General features: G+C 32.9%; 1 protein-coding gene across 1 annotated transcript in view; it reads left to right on the top strand.

The window, feature by feature from the left end:
- Positions 1-1,244: 1,244 nt before the first annotated feature.
- abhd2a (abhydrolase domain containing 2, acylglycerol lipase a) overlaps positions 1,245-15,726 on the top strand; it is a 28,134-nt gene continuing 13,652 nt past the window's right edge. Inside the window, exons 1-6 of the mRNA XM_051114434.1 lie at positions 1,245-1,424; positions 4,196-4,298; positions 4,471-4,686; positions 11,535-11,710; positions 12,321-12,488; positions 13,779-13,962. Of these exons, the coding sequence (XP_050970391.1) occupies positions 4,478-4,686; positions 11,535-11,710; positions 12,321-12,488; positions 13,779-13,962 (737 nt within the window). The 5' untranslated portion in view covers positions 1,245-1,424; positions 4,196-4,298; positions 4,471-4,477. The remainder of the gene's footprint in view (positions 1,425-4,195; positions 4,299-4,470; positions 4,687-11,534; positions 11,711-12,320; positions 12,489-13,778; positions 13,963-15,726) is intronic.

Here is a 15,726-nt window from a genome sequence, read left to right as displayed (position 1 = left end):
GTAGTATAAAATAATGTATTTATTATTATTATTGTTTGTAATCTCCTGGTAATGTTGTGATTCAAACAAAAGGTACACTGTAAAAAACAATTTGTTTAACCTGGCTGCCTTAAAATTTTAAGTTCAGTCAACTCAAAAAAGTTTACTCAACTTGAAATGTTAAATTATACTAAGTGACAACTTAGATATTTGAGTTGAATCAACTTAAAATTTTAAGGCAGCTGGGTTACTTACCCATCTGTTAAGTTTAGCAAACACAAATATCTAAGTTGTTACTTAGTACAACTTAACATTTCAAGTTGACTAAACTTATTTTAGTTGACTGAACTTAAAATTTTAAGGCAGCAGGCTAACAAATTATTGTAAGCTGACTCAACAAATTGTGTTTTTTATTTTTTACAGTGTATCTGGGCATTGTAATATATGAGCTACAATATATCTTTTATTTAATTTGAGCAATTACTTTTATTTAATTTTCTGCTTTCTTTCTTTCACTCCCCTTTCTTTTTTTCCCACTATACTGAAATTCCCCTTCTAATATTATCTAGGCTATATTATACTTCTATATTTAGCCAAGAAATGTATATTTATTAGACTTTGTATGAAATACATAATAATTTGATCTATTTTTAAAGGAGTCTAATCTCCATAACAGTGCATTTAAAAACATTTTACGCAATTTCACAAGGTGGAGCTAGTTTGCAGCCAACAACAGCCAACAGCTTCAAAGGCCCAGAATTTGTATTGCATTTTCAGCTGTTCCGAGCAAGATAAATATAGATCTAGCTGCTAACCAGCAGCACATAACACCAGTTTACTACACTAATGAATAAATTTGCATAACACGACCAAGAAAACAGATGTTTGTGATCCACATGGCATCTTTAACAAAAGAAAAAAGGCAGAAAAGAAGATGTATATTTACATTTACAACATAATGTCGTAATGGCAGTTATTTGTTGATTTTGTGATCAAGAAAATACAATACTGTAATATATTTAGACGCTGGTGAAATATTTTTGCCCACTGATGATGATAATAATAATAAGTAATAAAAAAAATAATATAAATATTATTATATTATTAACTTTAGACGCGACCCTGTTCTCTTTTTGCAGCTAATGCATGGACTTCTGCTGCTTCACGTGCACTCAACGCGCTGTTATAAAAAAGGAGGCGGTGCTTAGTGACGCAACCGCTGTATTGTCCAATAGGGAGCGCGATATGTAAATGAGGTGGTCTAAAGCAGGAAGTGTGGTTGCGCTTCTGTCTGTCTATAGATGAGACGAGCAGGGAAGAAAATGCTAGAAACGACCCCGGATAATGCAACGCTAAATAAACACACTGTGTCCTAACGAGAAAGCACAAATCTACATTTAACCAAAACAGGAAACGGGGCTGTTTGTGATCGACTGGGGAACGAGGTATGATGCGTTCATCTGCATTGAATCGATGCGTTTTTTTTATTTGTAGGGGTGTCGTCTCATTTTCCTGTTTGTTCTGCGCATCTTAACGACGTTTTGCTGTTTTTAACTTAGCAGCTTGTGTTAGCATAACAGCCAAGTCTTTTTTTCATTAACTATGTCTTAAGTAGATATTTATACGTGTGTCTTGTATGTACGCAACGTTGTCCATCACACTAATATCAGTGTAAACGATGAGCAGATGATTTCTTTTACCCTGTTGACATCCGCAGTACAACTTGTTTTCCGCAGACATATATCCACACTGTGTATAAATATAATAACCACTCGATATATCAGTATGTGAGGGTGTTTTGATGTAAAGCCAGATGCTGGGCCTTATTCTGCAAGGCACACTTTCATCAGCACACTGTCACGACCATCAAAACACCATCATGAAGTCTGTTTATATGCTGTGCTTTAATAATATTTGTTGGTATATGACACCTCTATAATTTCTTAACATAATCAGTGGGTTGTGATCATATGTCCGGGTCATTCTTCTGAAACCTGTCTAGAGGATGTCCAGGTTGTTTATATAAATGAAGTCTGTTTTATGTCCACTGATATATTTGACAGTATTACGTTGACAGTTAATCAGATTTTATACTTCCATTCTCATTATTGTAATCCATGGCTTATTGCTTTTACTATTAATATTTCTGTTATTTTTACTGCTGAGTCCCATTGCATAATATGATAGTTTTATTACTCCATTACTGTAATGGTGATTTTAAAATTGATATAAAGCAGTGCAACAAATGCTACCATGATGCATAAGTACTTTTAAACAGTATATTTATATTTTTTATATTCATATCTATTATAATCAAAGCAGGGTTAATGTTAAAACAGATTATTTTTTTGTGCTTGAAATAAAATAAACATATTACCTAAAATGTAAAAGTTCAGCTAGTTGCTAAGGGAACTTGATGTGCCACAAATAAATAAATTTAAATATTAATAAAAACTAAATTTGAAGTAAAAATGAATAAATAACAAATTTGTGAATTTATTATCGAATGAATAAAATTAACTAATTCAAAATATTAAGAAAGACAAACTTTGTGTGAGCCTTTTTCTTGACAGGTTTCATGAAAATCTCTCATCTTTAATAAAGTATATGAATTAAATTAAATTGTTACAGTATATATTACCTCTAATCTGTTATATATATAGAATCTAGCTGTCTGTTATGTATTTAAGCATAACAGTTGTTCATGTGCATTTAAATATGCCTTGTGTAATCATTATTCAAATCCATGATTCATGAAGCTGGCGTGTTTCATTGTTAACACCAGACTTATTAAGCATTAAATCATGTTTGTTGATGAAGTAAAACAAAAGTGTACATAATGAGCCGGTTGCGTAAACACAGCCAATATGTTAAGACTGCGTCTTCAGAACTAGTTTGAGCAAGCATCAGTTAGCCAAGAGGTAATCAGTCTTACTTTTCTGATTAAAAATGGGCCAATCTACTTTTTTGTGTCTGACTTAAAAAAAAAAAGTTGTAACCAGTTCTAAAGGAAACCGATTTGATGAGTAACTTTATGCAACTGGCCCAATATGTATTTAATTATATTTCTCAAGATGATTCTTGCTCTCACGTAAATATGTATGAGATTAGACATAGACACCAAATTTGAATTGTCTTTCAGTGAATTCTGTTGGCTGTAATTGTTTTATAATGTACTATTGCATTGATTTAATTAATTCAGATTAATTTTATGAAGTACACCCTTATGGATGGATATAAAAGAAATTCAGTCTTCCCCATTCAATTTGGGGCCAAAATTAACATGTGGTCTGTTGAACCTCAAGCATGTTAGGACAGAAATGAGCATGGTCACAGGGAATCAAGTTGACAGGTGCGTTTCCTCACAATTAAAAATTGAAGTCTAGTCTAGTTAGCAGGGCTGGATCATGTACACTGCCTAAACATTATCTAATTAAAATAAAGAAATTTGTTTTTAATTCAACTCAATATTCTTATAAACTTCTACTTTATTCAGTCAGATTTAACACTTAAATACTCTAAATACTCTAGTCCTCATTTAACACATTAATGTCATGAAGGAACCTTATTGGGATCCTTTGAGGAGAGTGTTCAGTGCAACTGCTTATGTAAGTCATAGATGATTCTTAAAGCGATAGTTCACCCACACATGAAAATTGTCACTATGTACTCACTCAACCTGTATGTCTTTTTCAAAGAATTTCTTATGAAGCCATATAATGAGATTTAAATCAATATTCCAAAAAATGTTACTTGACAGCCATGTCAGTGTAATTTTAGTATCACTGAGATATTATTATAGTTTTTGTTTATTATTTTGAATTCGGTTTTATTTATTTATTTTCCATTTAACTATTTTTTTTTTTTTGTAAATATGTATGTATAGTTTTTATAAATTTTGATTTCCTAATTTTTATTTTTGTCTTGGCACCTTTTTTGTATTTTATTTTGCTTTAGTTACTTTCGTCAGCATTCACTTTTATTATATGAAAAAGAGCAGCTTAGACAGTTTAAAGAAAGATAGTCATGTTTGTTTGTAATGACTTGAGGTTGAAAACTGCCATTTTTGAGTGAAATATTCCTTTAGTATGCTACTAGCTTGTAGTTAGATTATTAATAAGGGCTTTATACTTGACACACTTAGTATACGTAATCAACCTTATCTTCTCTTATCGTTTTTTGATATGTGTAACCATTCCCTCTTTCCCTTCCCCAGAGAAGTTGACCAGATCACTGTGACCTGCAGTCCACAACCGTAATATCCTCAGTCTTCATCAGAGAATACAAGATTACATTCAAAGACCCATCTGACTTACAAAGTAAGTGTCTTCTTCAGTTTCTATTATCAACTATCTACTTTGCATTTGTCTGACGGAACATTTATGATGATCTTGCATATAGGTCCTCATATAAACCCATGTGATTATATGCTTTAATGCTTTTTTGTTTACCTAAGCACTGCAGCAGTCATCTGTTATTGTTTATTTTCAGCGCAAATATGAGCACTCACGAATCTGAGGTGTACACGGTGACGCCGGAGATGCCGGCGATGTTTGACGGTATGAAGTTGGCGGCTGTGGCCACAGTTCTATACGTCATCGTCCGGTGTCTAAACTTGAAAAGTCCCACAGCTCCACCGGATCTCACTTACCAAGATACAGCACTCAACCGCTTCCTGCTCAAGTCTTGTCCTATACTGACCAAAGAGTGAGTACCACACTTTAGATTATCATTTCATTGCACTTTCTGTGTCTACTAACCACATCTCAGAATAGCTTAGAGGCTGTTCCTGAAGCTGCGCTGCTTTTAGCACATGGTTGCTAAGACTAATGCAGCGTTCCTGGAATCACTTACATAAATATTCTCTTCTGTTCTTTTATTGCTTTTTTTTTTTTTTTTTTTTTTTTTTTTAAAAAGAAATGTTTACTTTTCTTCAACAAGGATGCAACAAGTTGATTTAAAAAAAAAATGAGAGTAATGACATTTTGATAATAGTAAATAATGTTTCTTGAGCTGCAAATCATTATATTAGAATGACTTTTGAAGGATCATGTGATACTGAAATCTGGTGTAATGATGCTGAAAATTCAGCTTTGAATCACAGGAACAAACTACATTTTAACATATTTTAAAATTAATGCTGGGCAACAATTAGTCACGATTAATCGCATACAAAGTTTTTGTGTACATAATATATGTGTGTGTACTGTGTATATTTACTATCTATATGTATATACATATGCATGTTTATATTTAAGAAAAATGTTATTTATATATTAAATATATTTATATAAAATATAAATTAATGAAAAAAATATATATACATGTAAATGCATGTGTATATAAATACAAAATATTCACTGTATGTGTGTGTCTTTATATATACATAATAAATATACACAGTAAACACACACATTATGTAGAAAAAACTTTTATTTTGGATGTGATCATTTTTGCCCAGCACTAATTAAAATATAAATATTTTTAAACTGTTATTTTAAACTATTAAATATTTATTTAACAGTTATTTTAAACTATTTATATGCCACAATTTTACTGTATTTTAGTGTAGAGGTGTAGTATAGTGGCTTGAAATTTAGGATGCTGATATCAGTGGTTGAAATTGTTGATTATGCTGTTTTTTTTTAAATGATTTATCATTTTTTTTCCCAATACATTGCTTTATTAACGCTGCACAGGTTAATAACTGTTTGTAGGCTTAAATGGCTCAAACATAATTTATATCTTACCAGATATAATGTAATTACAAGTCTAAATCTATAATGTGCTTTTCTCTAGTTTAATTCATAGCTTAATAACCAAAAAATACCGTGGTAGTGTAATATTTTTTGGATGTGTATCAAAATAAAACCATAGTACTCTTTGAATTACTTTATAACAGCATGTAAAAGCCTTGCTATGTGAATATTGTAATCATTCAGTTCCATGGTTTACTGCAAAGAACCATGTATTATTTTTAGAATGTGATCATGTTTTTTTTCTACGTTTAGTTTTAGTATTTATTTATTTTTTTGTCATTAGCGTGTTATTTCTCTTTTAGCTTATTGCAGTTTTATTGTTTTTAATACTAAAACAACTACATTTCTATATCTTCAGTGTTTCTTATTTTCATTTAAGTTTAGATTTTTAGTTTAATATTTATATTTTATTTTATGTCATCTTTATTTCCATTTAAATAAAGACCAGTTTTAATAGTTTTAGTTAACAATAACACTGTACCACAGTACTTTTTTTGTAAAGGTCAACAGTCTTCAGTATCACGAAACGTACAGGTGTAGTCACCTAAACTATAATGCAAAGTAGGGAAAAGAGAAAACAGCATTGTTCCTTATACAAAATGAGTAATTTTGCATGTGCTCAGTTGTTGTTCAGCTACAGTTTAGAAGCTTCTAAACGAAGTTTAAACTGTCTGAATTCACACTTTCTGATAATGTGGCTTTACCACGGCGCAGTGTTTACCATTGCTCTCAAACACAAAGTTTAAGCATGAAAACACATAACCAGTTTGTTGCAATGTGCTTTAAATTTAAAATACATTTTGATCAGCTCAGTGGTATATTGAATGCTTTCGTGAGTTAGATTTTTCAGTTGAGACATTCCTTAATGATGTTTTATATACAAACCTTTCTCATGAAATGAGAAAGTAATTTTCATGCTCAGATTGAATGACGGTTTATGAAAACAGTGAGGTGATGCTTCTAGAGTTTACTGCTAGCTGTAACAACATATGGTTATTATACTGTTTACACTTGAGGCCAAGACAAAGCACGCCTGTCCAATAACATCTGCAGAGATGTTTGTGTACCTGCGCTGCCATTGTATAGCGTGTAATACACTTGACTAGCTAATTTATCAAGCCATTGTTATTCTTAGTTTCAATTCCAGCGTTCATTTTGTTGTATTAGATCTGCAGTTAAAATGAGAAACACATCTTCTGGAGGCTGTTTTGCACACATTGACCTCAGAAGTTGTGATATGCATCGCATATGTCTGTTGCACAGTGCGGGTGGGTGTTTCTTTTGTAATCCAAAGTGACTCCCGACTGGTTATGTAATCATTATTTTCCAGTACATCTACTACACTAGGGGCCAAGAGATCAATCGACAAAACACAGCCCATTGTCCATACTTATGCTTATCTCCTCTGTAGCACAATTAACTTTTCCCATGTTTGTTTTGCTGGAGGATTTTCCAGTAAAACGCCTTTTAAGAAAACAGCTGCTTTAGAGCGTTCAGAGTTTGAAGATCTAAAGGTTATTTTGTCAAGCATTGATAATATTCGCCCATGCCTGTGATGTTGCATCGTGGGTCTGGACTTTGGAACATTATTAGGCGTGTCACGCCAACGCGGCTCTGCCGCTGCATGCTTTCTTGTTGTTTTTTTTCGTCTTTTATGCTTGCGGATGACTGCAGCTCAGTCAACAAAGAGAGGAATGGCTAAAGATGCAGTAAAGAATACAAAAAAGGCCCATTTCTAGTCAATTCCATTACTCGTTAAGTAACGCCTAAGCCTCGTTTGTCAACATTCCTGAGACGCACCTGGTTATTTAAAGCAAGTGTTCATTGTTGACATTTGTGCTGCTTAATTTATCTGCTCTAGGGTTTTCTGAACTTAACTCACCTCAGATGGCTTGTTTTTTTCTGGTAAAGCTCTCTGTGCTGATCCTCTCGTCTTCTTATTTGAACGTGTCATTGTGAGCAGATTAAACCAGCCCTGCTTTCATTCCTTACATCTCATAACTGATATTTTAGGGATAAATGCATATAATAGTCAGTGGTGATGTAGCTACGCTTGAGGGTATATAGTGAGAGCGTGCTATGTAATACTTCGGGAGGTGTGGAATACATTGCAGTGACAGTGTGAAGGGAAAGAAGATGTGGAAGGTGTTCAGTGGACTTTATTTACTGCAGTTTTCAGGCTCACTTTGTGCAAACAAACATTGTTTAAGTGGTCTGCAGAGCAAAGGTGGGCCAAGTTAATTAAGTACTTACCAGTGAAAAAGAATGTTATGGAAGGTTACAGCTCAAAATAGTGATGTTCTAAGTTAATTATGTGCCAAAACAAATTTACGTTTCCAAACAGCGACAGTCTGAAAATTCTCAAATGGTAATATTCCAGAAAGTCACAAGCAAACAGCAATATTCTAGAAAGTTGCGTCTTCAAACACTGATATTCTAGAATTTTACCTCACAAAACAGTGTTACGCTGAAGAGGTGTGTCTAAGGTGGTAATATTTCAGAAAGTTACATGAAACCCCAATATTTTTGAAAGTTGCATCTTCACACAGTAATGTTGTATGTTACTACTCAAAATAGTGAAAGCAAAGTAAGGGAAGATAAATAGATGCATTACAATTCGTGGATCGATTCTGAGCTTCCATTTTTTACAGCAGATGGCACTGTTTTTTTTCCTCAGAATTGTGAGATATAAACTCGCAATTGAGAATTATAAAGTCAGAATTGCAAGATATAAACTTACAATTATGTCCTTTTTTCTTATCAGAATGGGTGATATAAACAATTGCAAGAAATAAAGTCAGAATTGTGCAATTCTGACAAACTCGCAATTCTGACTTTTGTTCGCAATTGCGAGTTTATAAGTCCTAATTCTGACTTTTTTTCAAGCAGTTCTAACGTTTTTCTCAGAATTATGAGATATAAACTCGGCACTGCAAGTTATAAATTCCAATTTTGAGGGGAAAAAAGACTGATATGTTCTCAGAATTGTGAGTTTATATCTTACAATTCTGACTTAACTCACAATTGCATGTTATAAAGTCAGAATTATGAGTTTGTCTCGCAATTCTGACTTTTTTTTTCTCAGAATTGTGAGCTATAAAATTCAATTTTGAGGGGGAAAATAGATTGATATTATATCGGAATTGCAAGATTTTATCTTACAATTAACTCGCAATTGCATGTTATAAAGTCAGAATTGGAAAATAAACTTACAATTCAGAGAAAAAAGTCAGAATTTTAAAGTTTATATATCAATTCTAACTTTATTTCTCAGAACTGGGAGTTTGCCTCGCAATTCTGACTTTATAAATAGTTTATATCGAGCAATTCTGACTTTTTTCTTGCAATTGCGTAATTTTTTTTTATTCAGTGGCAAAAACAGGCTTTTGTAATTTTCGGTTCAAGTGTATGTAAGGAATTAGAAGCAAGTAGAGTACAGTTGTTTATAAAGCACGTAGTGTCAACTAAGCTCAGAATCAATTCGACAGAATCGCGATGCATTTGCAAAATCTCATGCAGAATCATTTATCAATTCGTGATTGATTTATTTTCCCAATTAGTAATTTGAGTAATTCTGCTTAACATTTGATGAGTTGGAGCAAAAATATTCACAGATTAATGAACATTTCAAGAAGCATTTTCTGCTTGTTTGTTTTTTTTTCTGTGTATTTTTTCTGTTTTTATTCTTGACTTTTACAGAATTTTGAATTTTACATCATCCAAAATATTTATTTTATAAATAATGTATGAATAAATGTTGTTTCTGAGGTTTTATTAACAGTAATTTAAGGTACCTAAAGAAAATGCATGTTAATTTTGTCCTTTTTATGTGTAAATGCATGTGTTATTAGTTAATATTAGTTAATACATGTATTGGCATACAGGTTTTTTTTCATGCTTTTAAATAAGTATTTTATCTTCACCAAGGCTGCATTTATATGATAGAATAAATGAACATTTAAAACAACTTTTTTCTGTTTGAATATATTTAAAAAATGAATTTATTCCTGTGATGCAAAGCTGAATTTTCAACATCATTACTCCAGTCTTCAGTGTCACATGATCCTTCAGAAATCATTCTAATATGCTAATTTGATGCTCAGGAAATATTTTACTGTTTTACTTCATCCCTGCCCACTGAAGTGTAATATTTATTACCACTTCAATGAGCACATTTCACCAAAAATCACGCTTTCCACACATCTATCCAATTCATTCTTATGAGACTGTCAGACGGGGCAACCTACAAGCTTAGCGAAGGGTCAGTGTGTTATTGGTTAAAGCCTAATTGGTGGGTGGGACTATTACATAACAGTAGCGTGCACCTGTGTGATGACGCATGGATCAGCAGTAATGTGACCTGTCCCAGTGCCCAGATCTGGAAACAAACCTGAAGAACTGCAAAAATGTGGGCCAGTACACTAACGGTTCATAATCATCAGAAAAATATGCAAACACACTATGTTTTATTTTGATGAAACCTAGAAACACAATTATAACCACTGCACTGACAGCAGTTTCCTTTGTTTTTCAAAATGACCTACAGGTCATTCCATGTCAAATCAGTCATTTCACAAACATCCTTAGTTATATTTTTTCAAACATACAGCCAAAATATTAAATGCCATGGATGAATATTAATGGAGTAATCCACTATAGAGGGTTTGCACTTATGTCACGATTTGGTCAGTTACGCGGATGCGTGTCCATACTGGCGATGCTTGGATGTAAACCACAGCATGCATTGCACAGTTAATGTACTACTGAATGCATTGCTCTGATAATTTATGCTATCTAAAACATGATAAAAACAAATGGAAGCTGCTAAATCATATAAAGAAGGACTTAGTAAGCAGAAAGGGTGCAATATTTTGACAAGCTAAAGGTAATAGTTGGTAAAGCTATGTGTGAGCAGGATTAGTTAAGATAAAAGCCTAATATTTCACCTACCTGACCGGAAATAAGAACAAACACGAATGTTGTCAAGATTCTTGCCCTGGAAATCCTGGTTCAGTTTGGCCAACCACAAACACCTTTTGTTCCTCAGACAGTTTTTGCACTCTTCTCCTTGATTTGTTATAACTTTTGGCAGTCTCTAGTACTGGTCCGAGCAATTAGTACAGCCCAAAAAATGACAATAATTGACCATTTTCAGCAATAATAAGCAAAATTTGTGAGTTTCGTTCGGTTCAGTGGCATTGTTTACGTTCAAATGCGTCATGTAAACACTTTTTTTTTTTTTTTTTTTTTTTTTTAGAGGGCGTTTGGAGATTTCTAGCCAAATTACAGGAGGGGACAATAATTTTAGAAAGATGGCAGCATCATCATTTTATTTTTACACAGAGATTGGCTTATATATTAGTAAAATCTGTTGACTTTAGCAGTCCTTGTTGCATTATATGCCAATGGTGACAGTTTAAAAATGGAAAAAAGCTCTTTTATGTGTTTTTTCCATTGCTAAAGTTTGCATGTCTGTAACTCAAGAAGTATTAAAGACATCTTAATATAATATTACATTCTAGTTTTTAACAAACTTTTCTTATAGTATCTTCATTTTTAAGGCCATATGTAGTTAATTTTCAAAGATATGGGATATCTCAGTGTGGCTCCATGAGTAAATTTTCAATTAAAAATGACTAAAAGGTTTTTAGCTCTGCTTGAGCAATGACCCTTATGCAACCTATTGCATCTCTGTATGTTTTTGAATAATTTTCACCTTTTGCAGTTCATTTTAAGTACAAATGTAATCAAATCATGTACCACTGTATAAATCTGAGATTGTGTTTCATGTTCCAGGTACATTCCTCCTCTACTGTGGGGTAAAAGCGGTCATCTGCAGACGGCCCTCTACGGAAAGTTGGGTCGGGTCAGTTCACCACACCCGTTCGGCCTGCGCAAATATCTGCCCATGCAGGATGGGGCAACGGCAACTTTTGACCTCTTTGAACCCCTGGCGGATCATCAGTCCGGAGGTCAGTGCCACGTAGTTGGGTTTATTCAGTCTGAGCTGAAGCGTAACACTACACTCCTATGGAAACCTGATAAATGAGAGTCTCTCATTCGGGTTCAAGGAGGAAGTATCACTTAAATGACATCAGTAGTCTGCTTGATCATCGTTCTGACAAAGAGATATTAATTACAGCAATGCTTATCTACATGAAATGGCATTTTGCTCTTATGTAATGTGACCTTTTTATGGAAGCTTGTTTCTGCGTGGAGTAAAAATATAAAAAAAGATAACTGCAACTTTGTTTAAAGACATTTTAATAATTTGCTTTTCAAAAGTCGATTTTGAGATAAAAATAGCACTTAGAAAATGTAATTGTAAAATAAAGGCGTGCATCTGTACTATTGCAATATCTATGTGTTGGAAAGTGTTTTCTTTGCAGCTATACAAATGATGTATTTTGCATTTGCTTGCTGTGTGTCAATATTGTGACACATTACCTGGAAAAGAAAAGATAAACAGTATGATAATGTTGAGCAACTCAGACATTTGATGGCATATATTTGCATTTATTTGTCTAGATGTGAAAAACTTTCCATAGCAAGTGATCTTAATGTTTTGTGTTGGTTTGACAGAGGACGTCACCATGGTCATCTGTCCTGGCATTGGGAACCACAGTGAGAAGCACTATATCCGCACATTTGTGGACCATTCGCAGAAACAGGGCTACCGCTGTGCTGTGCTCAATCACCTCGGGGCCTTGCCGAACATTGAGCTTACCTCCCCTCGCATGTTCACCTATGGTACGAGATGTTTATAGGTTATGACGAGCGAATGTGTTTATTCAGGAAACTTCATATTTCATATTTCTGTTCTAGTACATTTTAATTTAATTTTGTTTGGACACATATAAATTATGTGTATGATCATAATTTAAAATCCTGAAGCCACAACTTTGTTGCACATACATTTGTGCTGTTTGCTGGCTACTATATTAGTTTATTTTACCTTTTTCTGACTTATTTTGTATTACTTTTTTGTTTTATTTTATCAGATTTTTATTTATATATAGTTATTTTATTTTTTTTTTGTTGTTATTTTATATTTTATATTTTATTATATTTTATGTTATTTTCTCTCACTTCTTATTTTATTTTATTATTTATATTTTATCAGATTTTATTTAGTTTTATTTTTTATCAGATTTAATTTAAATATGAATTTTATGAATTGCATTTGGACATTGTGTAAGTAATGTCTTTAATCTAAAAGTTGTTTGGCCTTCCTAATTCTACTTTTCTACTAATCCTAAAGCCATACATTTACTGTCAATACATACGTCTATTTTATTTTATTTTAATGCAACATTGCAATTGCACTGTATTGCACTGTATTGCATTTTATTGCAGTTTATTTAATTGCGTTTTCAGTTTTTATTCTATTGTATTTTGCAATTTACTGTAAGTTTTTTTATTTTATTTTATTTTTATTGCATTGCATTTCATTTTCAGGTTTTATTTTATTGTATTTTCAAATTTTTTTTTAAATTTTATATATATATATATATATATATATATATATATATATATATTTTTTTTTTTTTTTTTTTTTTTTTTTTTTTGTCATTTTTTTAAATCTGGGTTTATTTAACAGATTTATATTTTTATTTTTATATAGTTTTTTAAAAATATATTTTAATATATTTTATATTTTGTCAGATGTTATTTTGTGTTTACTCTAAAAGTTGTTTGGCCTTTCTAATTCCACTTTTGCAATCCTAAAGCCATACATTTGCTGTCAGTACATAAATCTATTTTATTTTATTGCAATGCATTGCATTGTATTGCAATTTATTTCATTTATTTTATTTTACTATATTTTATTTATTTTATATAAACACAGTTTTTCTGTTTTTATATTATCAGACGCTATTTTTATAATCAGGCGTTCTTTTATATTTTATCAGAGTTTGATAGAATAATAATTTATAGATGTAAATATACATTTTATAATGCTGAACTAGTCACTTTTGGTGACTAGTCAACTTCATGTTCTGTTTTAATATGTTGTATTATTTTTGTTTCTTTCCACAGGCTGTACATGGGAGTTTGCGGCAATGGTGGGCTTCATCAAAAAGACATATCCCCAGACCAAACTTATTGTCGTGGGCTTCAGTCTGGGGGGGAACATCGTGTGCAAGTTCCTGGGAGAGAACCGAACCAACCAGGAGCGGGTTCTGTGCTGTGTGAGCGTCTGCCAGGGCTACAGTGCACTGAGGTGAGCCGCTCTGTTCCCAGACAGAAGCTACTTAATACCCGATGTTGCTCCAGAGGGTGTGGGACAGCCGGGGTTGGGCACACTGCCTAGATAAAAATGCTGCCAGCTTGCGTTGGGTACAACTTGGACCATTTCATCACTGCTGTCAGTGAACTCCAACTGAACTCCAGATAAGAACTGACAGTGTGTACATTGTAGTTAGTGTTTTAAAAGGCACAGATGGTCTCAGTATCGTGTCCACCTGCTTCCTTCACTTGACATTTGCATGTTGTATAAAACTCGTGCAAAGTAAACACTGTTTGTACATTTGTATAAGCATATCTCTGTTGGCTAAAATAGTGCCTCCGTAATGGTAATACAGTGGTAAGTAGGAAATGATGGCATAAACAGTGTGCAAATTTGGATTGTCCCAAAGGAAGGCAAAAGTTCTAAACACTTTCATTTCAACATATTCTGTGAGGAACATTTCAACATTTGGCTACAGAAGTTATATGTAATTCAAAATGTTTTTTTTTAAAGAAATGAATGCTTTTAATCAGCAAGATGTGTTAAAGACTTATATTTTAAATAAATGCATTTTTTTAGGGATGCACTATATTATCAGACTGATATCAGAATCGGCCAATAATGGCTTTAAATGTAAATATCAGCATTGGCCCTATATGAAAGATTATGCCGATATGTCTTGCTGATAAGAGCAATAACTCGCATGTACTCAGGGTGTGCTAGTGATTAGATCACATCAGCAGTGTGGCTCATTTTTGAAGCAAAGTTTTACCTGAATGGTAATTAGATTCACTGTTTCGGATCAGTGCATTTAATCTGAGAATGCACGTACAGAATGACGTGTTCAGTGTGATCGAGTCAACAGTAATTATATAATGTGCTGTGGCAGCAGCAGCCGCCTCCCCCGAGTTCTAATGCCGTTCAGTAAGGAGTTCTAATTCCTTACTTCCAATAAAATGAAATTAAAATACACAAATAACATTTAGACTGTGTTTCTGATTAAATAAGGCAGTAATTGATGTCATAAATCATGAGTATGTTTTAACTTAAAGGTCAGAAGCTATAGCTTACGTGAATTAAAAAAAATCACAGACATCACACTTGTAAATTAAATAATTTTGTATATACTGATTCATTCATTATTGTGTAATGTTACATTTTTTTTAAAGGGGTTGATATGATTCTTTAGGGTCTTAATGAAAAGTCTATAATATACTTTTGTTAAAAAAATTAAAACAACACCCTTTTTAGCTTGCTAAAATCAGCTCTGCAAAAATCATCTCATTCTGCTCGAGGTTGCTTTAAATGCAAATGAGCTCTGCTCGCCCCGCCCCTCTCTTCTCTCTGTGGAGTGACGAGCCTGTTTACTTTAGCCACATTTAGTCGCGTTTAGCCGCTAAACTTGCTAACTAGTTTGCTGGTTTACATTAACATTCGTAGACTTCTTCCAAAAAATAAAAACACCTTACTAACTTCAAATATTTTAATGGTTTCTACTGAAAAGTCAGTCTGGTTACTTTTGAATGGGCACCAAATAGTGGCTCGTGAGCAGAAATCCTGTTCACCTGAAGATGTAGCCATAGCAACAGAGGCCACTCTAGTGAGCTGTCTGTAGTAAGTATATTCAACATCCATCAGTATGTAGACCAAAGCCAAAGTACTGTTGTTATCTGTTATTTTATTATAGCTAATAGATATGTAAACCTAATTTGACTTTTAGCTTACTATGGTAAAACCACCAGAAAGTGATTGTATACT

This window comes from Labeo rohita, chromosome 7 (genome assembly GCF_022985175.1).
Source record: "Labeo rohita strain BAU-BD-2019 chromosome 7, IGBB_LRoh.1.0, whole genome shotgun sequence".
Taxonomy (NCBI): domain Eukaryota; kingdom Metazoa; phylum Chordata; class Actinopteri; order Cypriniformes; family Cyprinidae; genus Labeo; species Labeo rohita.
The sequence above is the reverse complement of the archived record's forward strand: the minus strand, read 5'-3'. Positions and strand labels throughout refer to the sequence as shown.